Source organism: Bidens hawaiensis, unplaced genomic scaffold, assembly GCF_021521415.1.
Source record: "Bidens hawaiensis isolate Kalapana, Puna unplaced genomic scaffold, B.hawaiensis_p1.1 tig00016035_1, whole genome shotgun sequence".
Classification (NCBI taxonomy): domain Eukaryota; kingdom Viridiplantae; phylum Streptophyta; class Magnoliopsida; order Asterales; family Asteraceae; genus Bidens; species Bidens hawaiensis.
In genome coordinates, this window is record NW_027492451.1 from 173,332 (window position 1) to 186,787 (window position 13,456).

General features: G+C 32.9%; 1 protein-coding gene across 1 annotated transcript; it reads right to left on the reverse strand.

The window, feature by feature from the left end:
• Positions 1-2,811: 2,811 nt before the first annotated feature.
• LOC143550372 (uncharacterized) lies at positions 2,812-5,141 on the reverse strand. The gene is made up of 5 exons (XM_077041031.1): positions 4,831-5,141; positions 4,647-4,774; positions 3,502-3,614; positions 3,051-3,236; positions 2,812-2,914 (listed from the first exon to the last, which is right to left on the reverse strand). The coding sequence occupies exons 1-5, from the start codon at positions 5,139-5,141 to the stop codon at positions 2,885-2,887; spliced, it is 768 nt and encodes a 255-aa protein (XP_076897146.1). The 3' UTR covers positions 2,812-2,884.
• Positions 5,142-13,456: the final 8,315 nt, after the last annotated feature.

Here is a 13,456-nt window from a genome sequence, read left to right on the forward strand (position 1 = left end):
TCTGAAAGAGAAAACTCGTAGTAGTAACATTACAAGATTATGGGTTGAACACATGCCGCCAAAAATATTGTTAAACTCATAGTGTTGAATTCATATAGGTCCATGTCAATTTTGTTTTATACAGATTTTTGGTCAAACCTGAGCAGCCAAAATAAAAAAGGTGTTGCTAAATATACCCATCTTTTTTTTCATTTTTATTAAATATACCGGCTCTCTCAAGTTTTACATTAATATGATTCAAACTGTTGATTTCTTTTTTTGTCATTTTATTATCTTTTATTATTGTTATTTTTAAAAATATTTTTTAATATTTAATATTTTGGTAAATAACAAAAAAAAAGCATTTTTTTCTTATTTGAAATAAACATTTTTTTAATATTTAATACTTTTTTCTTATTTGAAAAAAGCATTTTAATATTTAAAAATAAGTCTCTTTTTTATAGTTGTTTTACTCGTTAAGAAAGTGGTTTTTCAAATAGTTTTTAGAGAGTTTTTGTTTTTTAAAACAAATTTCGTATTGGTTGTTAACTATAAATAAAAGAGAAAGTATATTTACATAATAAACTACACGAATTTTATGAATTGACAATAAAATTATCTAGTGTAATATGATAATTAATATTTTAGCATAGAAATAGTGTTAGAAGATGGTAATATGTCAAATAAAATTGTTAAAAGGAATTAAAAGTTAAGGGGAGAACGTATGGCTATAACGAAAGTAAGTACGTTTAGTCTAACCCTTATGATTTATACTTGAAAACAGCTGGGCTTTGGGAGATGTAACATATGCATTCTATTTGGGAAAATTCATAAAATGGCCTCTTTATAAAAAGAGATATCAAGTTTGTCTCTTCTAATTAAAGCTTTCAGTTTTGCCCTCTTACGTATCTCATTGTCAGGCGATGTGTAAGGAATACTGCGGATGAGTTATCAAAAACCAATCTAATAATAACGCGTGAATGGAATACTCATGGTTGACGATGCGTTAAATATTTTAAGTTGGATTATACGTGTGATTGGGCTACAGGAGGTTGGTTTTTGAAGTCCTCTTGAAAAATTCTCGTATTTTATTAATATTATTTGTGCATTTTCTTTTTCCATTTGTAAGGTTAAATCGAGCCAATGATCTCAATTTAACACCAAAAGACTTCAATTTAATAAGAGGAGTTCTTGAAGTTCAAGTCCCACTTGAAACAATAAAACAGAAGACTCAACTTGAGTCAAGGGGTTTTCTCCCATATAGATGGTTTTCCTCCTAAGAATAGAATGGAGATAATCGTATGGATAAGTGGATTGTCAAGTCAACGATCCAAATTGATTATACAAAAAAAAAATTAAAGTCATCTCATGTAGAGATGTTCAAAACGGTTTGGGACTAGGAACCGGAACCGGTTCCTAACCGGTTCCTATATTCAAAACCCCCTTTTAAACCGGTTCCAGGCTCGAACCGGTTAGGGAACCGAACCGGTTCTCCCACCCTCGGACCCCTAACCTATCTAACCGGTTCTTACCGGTTCCTAACCCGGTTCCTGTACCGTAACCGGTCAAAAAACGGCTATTTTTGACCCCAACGGTCAAAAAACGGCCAAAAAAACGGTTAGGAACCGGTTCCGGTTCGGTTCCGGTTCCTACCCGCCCCCACTCAGAAATGCAAGAACCGGTCACGGATCATCGGGTTGAATCAGATAGGGTCCGGTTCCTACAAAAAACGGGTAGGAACCGGTTCGGGTCCGGTTCGGTTCCAGGAACCGGTTTCACTGATCATCTCTAATCTCATGGGTAATAGTTTGTTATATTTTGTACTGATTTTAATTTATGTTTTCTTAACAATTATATTGATTTTAATCATACAATGATTTTCATTCTGGTTAGGCTAAACGTGCCGCCCTCCCTTACTTGTAATGCCCTCTCCCGCTAACTTTCAAATTTTAACAATTTTATTTGACATATCACTCCCTTTTTAACACTATTTCTATGTTAAAAAATTATCATACACTAGAAAATTTATTCTCAATTCATAAAATTTATTTAATTTATTATGTAAACAGATTATTTCTTTTTATTTTTAATTAACAAACAACATGAAATTTGTTTTAAAAAAAATAAAAACCGTCTATAAATCAATTTGGAAAACCACTTTCTAAAAAATATAACTATAAAAAGCAAGAATCATTTTTAAATAATAAAAGATGTTTGTTTCAAAGATGAAAAAAATGTTATTTTTTTGTTACTTCCAAAAATATTAAAAAATGTGTTTTGAAAATAACAATAATAAAATATAAATAAATGAAAAAAAAACAAAAGCTTAAGTCATATTAATATAGAACTTGAGTGAGATATGCTTAGTAAAAATGAGGAAAAGCGGGGTATGTTTAGCAACACTGAAACCACAAATTAAACCATTCTATACGAGGAAAAGTGGGGTATATTTAGCAACACCGAAACCACACATTAAACCATTCTATACGGTTTGAACATTCCTAAACCAACCAACCGAAAATATAAAACAAATTAAAAAACAAGAATAAATGTCACTGATGACCACTTTGGATGGTCTCACGTTTCAAACTAAATGGCCACACTCCTTACTTAAGGCTTAAACTATACAACAATCCATGACCAAACCCACCTCGGCCCGGACCAGTGGCTATTTGGCTCAGACCCAGCGATGTTCTCTAGTTGTCTATGGACTGCATTTCAAAGACCCCCATGATTATAACATCCATAAACCATCTTCAAAACAAATAGACTTTAGAGTCAGGGTAAAAAGAATTTGTTAAAAAGTATTTCATAACAATGTTTCTTCAAATTACCATACTTTACAACACGAATTTGATTTCAATTCAGATTTGATTTGAATCAGAATCACAAACAACGTATTATCTCACCATCTTCGCACCAATGATGTAAGAAACTAAAAAAGAACAACCGCAGTTTGTTAAATAGACGATTTGATTATAACATTTCATGTATCAAAATCACTTTCCTAAACTTACATAGGAAATGGGAAAAGTCATGATAATTCTCCAAAAAAATAAACGGAAAGATACCTCAAAGAGTTCAAACGGACTGCCACGCTTGTATGCATCGTTCGTCTTGCTCGTATCATCGGCCAAAATGTTGGATATTAATGTTCTCCAACCAATAAGTAGCAATGCAGTGCTACCCATTGTTACTGCAATAAACGCGGTAGGAGGTATGTGACCTATACTTGTAGCCCTTATAAGTATTCCCAACTGAAAATAAAATCAAGTCGTAATTTAGTAGAGGTTAGTGGACTTCATTAACATTGTCACTACACTAAACTTTTTTTATTTCTATTTAAAGGAACAGTATCAAACAGCATGTATAAGCTTTTTTATATTTGTAGAATGGTATGAATAATTAACTTTGTATGCCTATTACCTAGCTAAGAAATTACTAGTTGTACAAGAAAATTAAAAACAAAAAACGATATTTTATTGGAAACAAATAACAAAAGAAGCAAATAAAAGAGCTTACAGGAATACCCACAGCCCAAGATTTGACAGCAGCAGTAACGGCATTTGTCTTACCATTCAATCCGCGACCGTCATCACCATATCCACCAAGAAAATAAGCACTCAAAAACCACCCTGATAAAATTCCCATTTTACTACAGTGTTTAATGAACAATAGCCAAAGATATACTTGTTTCAAAACAATCTACAGCATTCTGACGGGGTAAAAAATAGTCAATTGTTTATCAGCAGCACATGAAGTTACTTTTCTGTTAAGAGTGCCTGGGCAACAAAAGTGAAAGTTGAGAATGTCATTCATCACATTGTCAATACAAATTATTATTAGCCAAAGGCTAATCCCAAAAAGCATTCACAATAATTTAGCTAAAAGAACATGTTTGTCTCTAAGTTTTGTTCACCATTTAAAAGCGCCCTACATTCCAATCAAGATATCTATCTCTATTCATTGAATACTACTTCTTTATTTTTTTAATATTAATTTGCTCTTTCTTACACACACAAACATTCATAGAAATTCATATGGAAAATGAATAGTAACTTGCAGTTGTTAAAGGCGCAAGGCTCACTCAAGGTTCAAAAGGTGAGCCTTGGGCATAGGCGCAAGGCACTTCAAAAGCAAGGGCCTTAAGCAAGACGCATAGCATAAACATACATTTTTTGGGGGCGTTTTAGACATGTTTTAGGCTTGTTTACCCTTAACTATACTTGATTTGCTGGGCTGCCTGAACCGGGTTGGGCCAGTTCCTAACACTCCGTGAGTGCTCTAAAACATAAATGTACTTTCACACTTTTATCAATCAAGGCAACATGCTAAGGGTATCCGGGATACTCCCAGAAGTACCTAAAGATACCCAAACGGGCAACCAACAATCACCCTGGCTTACACCGGACAATGATGCCGACATTCCAAAGTATCTGAATACACACAAAACATTTGGAATCATCATCGCACACTCACACATGAAGACCCGGGTAGTAAAACCCGAAATGCTATACACAATCGGTGGGCAATTTTGGTACCTCGAGGTACGCTACTAAATATAGCAACTTAGTCGGAATTCATTACCAATCAATTGCCACATTTGATGGTAAGCAAGTTGTAAGACCATTTGCTTATTTATTCATATCAAAAAAGGACAGGCATACCAGCAATGAAAGGGTCCGCCGTCCTCAAAGTTTCGGCATCGAAAACCGAAAAACCATGACTAAACCTTCCTATTGCAGAGAACAAGAGTATGGCCAAGACATCGCCACCAGAAAGCAGAGCCACATGACTGAATTAATAAAAATGGGTTTTCAATAAAAAAAAGAAGAAATTAATATGAATTACCCCCATTTCCTGAAACGAGAAGTGGCATCTGGTTTTTCGAATTGAATAACGCCTTCAAGAGGGACGACGGAGATGGGTTGGTCGGGGAGATTGGAAGAGGGTTTGGGCTTGTTGGTCACGTCGGCGTTAGCGATTACTGTTCTCAGATTATTATTATTATTATTATTATTAGGTAAGGAGGAGGTGGATAAGACTTTGGGTCGGCGATTGGAGAAGAGGGGGGGATTGGGGTGGGTGAAGCGGGGGGGATGACGGGTTTCGGTGGATAAACCAACGCCACCGGCGGGAGCTTGACTTAGGTTTAGATACATGCTTCCTGTCCTGTCGCCGGGATGGATGATGATTATATTTATATTTTCATACAAAACAAAATAGAACCAACGTCACCGGATGGCAGCCACATAAACCGTCCCAGCCTTTTAGACCATATCTGTCTAGTGTATGCCAAATTTTAGCTATAGTTGTGAAAAACGGTTCACCTGACTATCATTGCATCAAGTTATCAACTTATTATTGTTTTTAAGTGTTGGATTAGAAAAAAAATGCATGAAAACCAAGTAAATGGCAGGGGAGGGGAACACGCTTGAGTTACCATTTTCTCTACATTTGTAAATTTATTCTATACAGTGTATGAAGTAGTTGTAAGTGGTTATGAGTGAAAAAGAAAGAAAATGCTATCTTTTATGAGTAAAGTTAGAGAAATAATGTTTATCTATTATAATAATCTTTTAATGTTTTCAAAAATGGTTGTTAGACGGACCCCTCGCTATGGGGTGCGGAACACCAAGGGCGCAGAAGAGGGGGGTGGGGGGCGCCCTTGGAACAGCTGGCGCGGAATAGGAAAATGTGGGCCCTCTCTCTCTCCATCTCTCACACGTGTGCGCGCGCACACACACATATATATATGTATATATATATGTGTGTGTGTGTATTGGGGCGTCCAATGGGCTTTAAACCATAGCGGGTGGGCTTCGAAGCCTCGTGACGATGATATGGCGCTGTGGAGGGATGATGTGCTAAAAGTAGTTATTAATTTATTAACTAAATAAACGCCAATCTTGACACTAAGTAATAATTTTAGACTCTTAACTTAACTAAAACTACTAACCGGCAAGTGAACCGGTCGACTCTAGTACAGCTAAGTAAGTCCGGATATCGAACCCACGAAACTCTTTAAACGACGTTAACTAGTTAATTAGACTCAACTAATACTGGCACGACTATTTGTTTGTTAAAGAGGGGTTTTGTTTAAAATATTAAATTAAAACTAATTAAGGAAAATAAGTAAAATAAACGAAAATACAAGTTTGAGTAAATAAGATGATGATGAGAAAACTACCTAGGCTAGAATCCCCTAAATTTCAGTTATGAATTAACCGGGATAATATTAAGTTATGGACTGGGATCGTAAAATAGACACTTAAGAGAAAACCCGAACAGGACCCCTGACCCTTCTCAAGAGACACCTATGAGTTTCTAATAAGTTTTAACGCACACCAGTATTAAAATCAAGTTTCCTTACGGTCACCTAATTATTTATGACTTAGTTCCTTTATACGAAATCTTACCTTACAGTGCGGAAATCAAAGGCAGTTTAATATATTTAATTGATTTAATAGACAATAATAAATAATCAAACCTAGACGGACTCTTTACGAAAAACTAAATGTAGCAAGATTAAATAATAAAGATCTATCAATAACCTAGCATTTTACAGATTTTAGGTTAGCAATCACACTTATGCTTATTTAATTAATAATTATTACTCCTATGATCTTATCGCGAAATCAATAATAAAATAATCAAAAACATAAAGTAATTGACATATAGCAACCTATCATAATGACAAACAATAATCAAGGTAACTATGGAATAATAACAATCAATCACACAATCCTAAGCATCCATATGCATCAATTTAATATGATTAAACCTTTTACTTAATCATAAAAACCATAACGATAAATAAATCCCAAATCAAAACACAACGTCAAAATAGGTTCATCATAAGCCTAGGCAGTCTATATTGTTTAGCCTAGCATCATAAAATAAAACAAAACAATAATAAAGGAATTCATGACGAAAATAAATAAGAACGGAAGATTTAAGACGATAAAACCCGTGGTCTTCGTCCTTGGATGATAAGCACTTCGCCGAATGATTCCTAGCCTTCAAACCCTCGAAAATATCTCCTCTTGAGCTCCCAAATTCGTCCAAGTCGGCTAGGGTATTCAGGTCATGATTAAGGTTGAGTTTAGGGGTCTTTAAATAGGAAAATATCAAGCCCAAACCCTAAAAATCGTGAAAAATTCTGGAAGTGAAGCCCATCGCCATGTAAATAATATCAGGCCATATGATATTTCAATTCTTAATTGTGTCTGATTATATAGACATAAATAGAATAAGTAATATATCTTCATTGGTTTTATGATTAAATCACTATAGGAAACAATTAGAAATATTACAATATTATTTGTTTCCTTATTTAATTACTTTTCTTTGAAAAATCATAAGATCTTTACCAAAATTACAACTTGATTAATTATTATTCAAAATATTTATTGTGATATGATAAAATTCATATTTTACCTCATTTACCCTTAAGCTTTTTAAATTTCAAATATGAATTCATTAAAAGTAATTATTAACCCAAAAACTATTCATTATGTAGGAAGTATTTATATAATTTTATATAAATTTTAGGCCTCATCAAGGGGTTTTGATGCCCCGCACCAAAGAGAACAAACTTAGTGGAGAAGAAAGAAAACTTAATGATAAAAGTATAAAAACATGCTATTTAATTAAAAAAAAGAAATAAAATAATGTTTTTTTAATATAGTTGTATAGATGAAGTTAGAGAAGCTACTGGGAATACTCATAAATTTTAAATTTTGAAACATAAATTAGGGGAAATGTTAAAATACAAAAGATACAAATATGAGTAGTATGAAAAGGATTTGTGACCATACAAAAAATCTCTCAATTTAAAAAATATGCCCTAAATTCAAAAAGTCTAATAAAAAAAAACTATATATAAAATAAAATAAAATAAATAAAAGAATGTTAATATAAACAAAGAAATTAACATGAATATGCATCTATACTTACTACTTCAAATAAATAAAAGTTTTGATTTACTACGTGACACTCTTTCATCCCTTCTCACTTATGTACACTCGCACATTTTCTTGAATAAGTTTCTTGTTGTTCTTGTGATCCATAGCCCCTTTCGATTTTTACTCCCAACCTTCGTTTCCATCAAATCCCTGATGCCATCGTCTATTTATAATCGATCATTATATATCTTTCCATTTTTACTCTAGTATCTAGCCCTAATTACCACATCCAGAGGTATGGTTTTGCATTTTTTTTCCTTAAAAACCAGGGTTTGGATGATTAAACTGAGCCTAAAAGTTTGATTTGCACATTTTTTTTCCATTTGCTAATTTATTTTTAATTTGGATTATGTTCATAATCATTTGCTTTATTCAGTTAGGACGCTTTACGAATTTAATTATGCACTTGATTCTACGACTTCAAAATTAATCTGTTTGTTTAAGTTGTGTTTGTATTTTCAAATTGAAGCCTCTGTTTATTTTATGTCTTGGTCAACTTTCAAATTGAAGCCTCTCTTTATTTAACGTTTTAGCAAAATTGGGGTCTATCACTATTGTGGTTGGTTTTCTATTTTTAATTGACGATTTTTTTCATGTGTTTATGCTAATTTGTTTTTATTAGAAGATTTTCTTTATGTTGTGATGAATTAAATAGTGCTTTTGGTAGTATTATGACATACGCTTTATTCAAGCATTTTCTGCCTTTTGTTTTACATAGTAAAGAAAATGTTTAATATTTTGGACACTCTGCCACCAAGTATTGTGTGAATCTGTTCTTTAGGTGATTATGTTTCGTTACCTATATGTAATTTTCATTAGTTTCTAATCATAGTGGATTATAAATGCAAGTAACACTAATATATTATTCATCTTAATTTTGTTTACTCTGATACCTAAAACCATAGTAGATTAAATATGATGATCTTGAGTTGTATTTTCTTTCTTATTATCGAATCTCTTTTTTAACCACCCGCCCACTTTTGTAGGGGTGGGGGTTCTCGCTCATGTGGTTGCTAACTCACTCCAAAACTTACACTGTTGTCATTGATAACTTTGGTATAAATATACATAAGGCTTAACTATAGTTATTATACTTTTGTTTTTGTTGTTTTTGGAAGTTAGATGTATTTTTTTATCATATGCATGTGTCAACATTCAAACTTGGGCAGAATATGTTGTCAAGTTGGTATTGACATTATGTCCAGGTGATTTATATGTTAAATGGCCTAATAATTAATATATTAGTTTGTATCATTGTGTACTTTTGAAAGCAATCATCTAATAGCGTTTCGTCCGTTGATATAGAAGCCTTAAAAAGAAGCATGGGATGCCAACCATAGGTATGAATTCCAATTGTCAACATAAAAATAAATAAATTTTATGATGTTGCATCTTTGATCTCAAATGTTTGTTTTGTCATGTTATAATATGCCAGTAGAAAAACATCATGCTACTATAATGCTTGGAACAAATGAATTTATGGGAAGATTTTAAAATTAATAAGCTTTTACCACTCTGGTTAATATCTTAGCTTAACACATTGACCCGTTACCGGTATTCTTTTTAGTTAGATAATTTTTTTTTGTATATCCAACATGGTAGCTAAAAATCTTGCTCACCATTCTTTATAATCCTTTAGTTCAAGTTCACCAGAAATTTCATCCAATGATGTTTTCCATGATCAGACAACACATGTTGCTCTTGATGGATTCAGCAGCACCTCATAAGCCACCAGTTTACAGCTTGAGTATAATGTGTGTGTGTGTGTGCAGACACAATTGGATAGAGTTTCATTGCTTAGATCATAAAAATAACTTATTCATAGTAGTTGACTTTCTCAAAAGTAAGTTTTACATTAGACACGGTACCCTCTTTGGTTATATTGAAAAACCATGAGACGTTCATGATTCAATACATTAGCATGATCTAGTCTATGATATGATCAATAAATGAGGAATTAGGGCTCAGTGTGTGTAACTGTGTGTTTTAAGTGTGCAATTGGACAGAGTAACGACTCAGGAATTCTCAAAATAATCAATCATTATAAATAAAATAGAATTACAGACTATATATAGGGACAAACTTATTCACTAACATGCATAGTGAAATTGTCACATTCGTTATAGCATTCGCTAGACATTCCCCTAGCGAATGGCCTTATGCATTATCCTTTCATTCGCTAACATCCCCGAGCGAATGAGGAACCAAAAAAGGTTCATTCTCTAACATCCCATAGCAAATGGCCTTTACATAATTATCAAAATTGGTCCCTATACTATTACAAATACCAAAAACAATATGCAAAGAATGAGACGATAAACGAGGTATCAACAAACTCTCCCTCGTCTCGAGCTTTGTATGTCTTCACATCTTGAACCTTGTGGCCTTCCAATTAGCACAACTATGAATTCCAAATGCATAAAGCGTACGCACGACCCGTTGGAATTGCATTGCAAGCTCGTTGTCCTTATTGTGCGCCTATCTGATCTGATTATTGAATAAAACGTCATTATCAGACTCAAATAGGTTGACCAACCACATAGGATTTAAAACCCGAATAAACTTTATCTTGTCTCCAGAACCTAGCACAATCACAGCTTCACTCGTCTTGTCATCATAATACCACCGACTGAATTCCTTGTAAAAGCTTTGTAGCATTACTTTTAAAGCAACTTTCTTCAAAGTGCGCGGCGGTTTAACCTTTAAGACAAACTTTCTCCACCTCATACGGGGATTAATCTCATAAATATATTGTATTTTCAGAAACTGGGGCTTGAAGAACTTAAATCCATGGTGAGCTTCGTGAACCAAATGTCGATAGAACCAATTGATTAACTCATTATTCCCATAGTTCATGAAGGTCAATAGGCTAATGTACACACACCCCAAAGAGGCATGGAGATAATATCAGTGAAATGATTGAAATACATAATTCCATTCTCCCATTTAACAATGCAGACTTTCATATCAGGCTCGTACATCCATGAAACTATGTCGCCTTTAACCGTATTGACATTTATGAACTTCTTCATTTGGTATGCTGATAATCTGACCTTAGACTGTATATAATATTGCTTTTGAGTGTGTCTCACAGTCTCTAGCCACTTGTTTAACTTCTTCGCATTGCGAGCATATCATCCGAAGTCCGTCTCGGTTCTGCTGGTTCTGGCTCTTTCCCTTTCTCTTTCTCTTTCTCTTTCTCTTTCTCCTTTTACAACTGTTCCTCTACCATTTTAAATTGCTCTATTGTAAAGAAAGGAATTCCTTCATTAGAATTATTCTTTGTATACGTGTCGGGATGTTCGTCGCCCGTAATGTCTTCCATATCTACATCATCAAAATAAGTATCCCCAGATGGAATACTCTGATCAACTCCTGCATCTCCAATATCCTAAAACTCAACATCCATTTGTTTCTCCAAGACCTCCGTATTCAAATTATATATATATATATAGAGAGAGAGAGAGAGAGACGCATATATAAATAACATGAAGCAAAAAATTTTCATCTAATCCGAGCTAGCTTAAAAGATCAAATAATTCTTCCCGTTAATATATATACATGTGTTAACAAGTATGATTTTCAATAAACGTGTATATAAATATTATATAGATATTATATATAGATAATTAATATTGATTGTTTATTTCTAACATTCTTTTACTTGAAAAATATAAATTAAATAAAATAATTGGGATTATCAAATAATAACAACAACAATAATAATAAATAACAAATATAATAATGAATTTAAACCCGAAAAGACTACAAATTATTTAAACCGGTTAATAACCTTAACAACTAAACAAGTAATTCGTTAATCTCAATTTTTCTTACAACCTCATCAAACCCTAATTACATTATAAGTCTTTTTAATATTTTGTTTATAAATTGATTTATATTATATTTAACAACTAGGAATCTTTGTCAGCAAATCTTGAGGAGCTCGACCGTTTTCACTTTAATTGTTTATTGTCGTTTCATCTTCACTAATCCAATCACTAAATGTAAGTAATTCGCATCCCCGTTTTTAGCGTTTTACATTTTGGGGGCGTTATGACTTATGCGTTCACAATTCAACTATTTTATTTCACATTACGATTCCATTATTTGCGTTTATATGATATTGCTCAATTAGTTATACGGGTGAATGTGACTATTTGTTTATTTTTTAGTTATGGTTATTGGTATCTCATCCTCATTAGTATGATCATACGCCGTCGAAGTAGCTCGTTATATATGTAATTCGAGTGAAAATACAATTTTTATATTATTGTTATGCTAGTTGTCGTAGTTCATATTTATCGCAAGGAATTGTCTTTTTTTAATATTATATATATATATATATATATATATATATATATATTCAAAAACCGTAATTACTTGCTCAACTTTATGTTGACAAACAATATATATTCACGCATGACGCAAGTAGCTTTTTGGGATGAAGAAACAAGTTAAAGAATATGTCGCGCTCCGACATATTCCGCCGTAGGTTGGGATGTGACAGCGGTTTAGTAAGTTTAGCCAACAATCATACTCAAGAACAAACCAAATAAATAAAGTTCAAAAATTGAATTCATGACGAAAACAATAAATTCAAATCGAATAATAATGATGTTTGAATTAGTATGTGTTAAACCCAAATGCTCTCTGCTTGAACCAACAACTTGCTTCACTCCTCTTTCTCTCCTTGTGGCTGTCTGGTCTCTTCTCAACTTGCTTTGTCAAAACCCTCAATTGTTCTATTTTTTGTCATGCATAGGGGATATTTTTTTTCAAAATCAGCCGACCTCTCTTTATATAATCAAAATTAGGTTTGTTTTATTTCTTTTTTTCTTTCCCTTGCATTCTTGTGGTCCAGACATAACCCATCACCAACATGCTTAATTTATATGGGCTTTTATTCCTTACTGGCCTGTTAACAAATAAATAATGTAACTTGTATTGTGGCCTTTTGTTCTAAAATTCCCGTGCTTACATTGGTGATCAAATCATGATCACAATTAGAAATTAGTATAATTGAGAACTTTGGTACCATAAAGTTTTTTTAAGGCTGTGAATTTGACTATTTATATAATTACTTTCAAGATTTATTTAAAGTGTCGAGTTGGTTTGATGATTGTTACAATGCTTCTTAATTCTACATTCATTTACCATTTATCAATTCATCCACTCAAGTTCAAGTCCCCATTGATGCAACATTTTTATTTTTGGCTTTTTTTAGTTATACATCTATGTATTGATTGTTGTATTAGGTTTTCTTAATTAAGTTTTTTAATTATGTTATATTTTTTTAATATGACGAAATTACTTTTTAGGTTTAGTTCTCGTACACGTAATGAACCTAATTGATACTGACAGAATTCATATCAGGTCGTCGTCGTAACGCCAATGTTTTTGTTTTAATAATGTTAACTTTACGGAACTATTTTCTGGGTTTAGTTCCGAAGCGTAACAAGCATAGCCGATACCGACCAAATGCAACGACTGCGTTTTACCGGCCAAAT

Coding starts and splice junctions, on each gene's coding strand:
- LOC143550372 (XM_077041031.1), bottom strand. CDS start 5,141: ATGTATCTAAACCTAAGTCAAGCTCCCGCCGGTGGCGTTGGTTTATCC. Junction 3,237..3,501: donor CTTGGGCTGTGGGTATTCCT/GTAAGCTCTTTT, acceptor TTTTATTTTCAG/TTGGGAATACTTATAAGGGC. Junction 2,915..3,050: donor GTCCGTTTGAACTCTTTGAG/GTATCTTTCCGT, acceptor GTTCTTTTTTAG/TTTCTTACATCATTGGTGCG.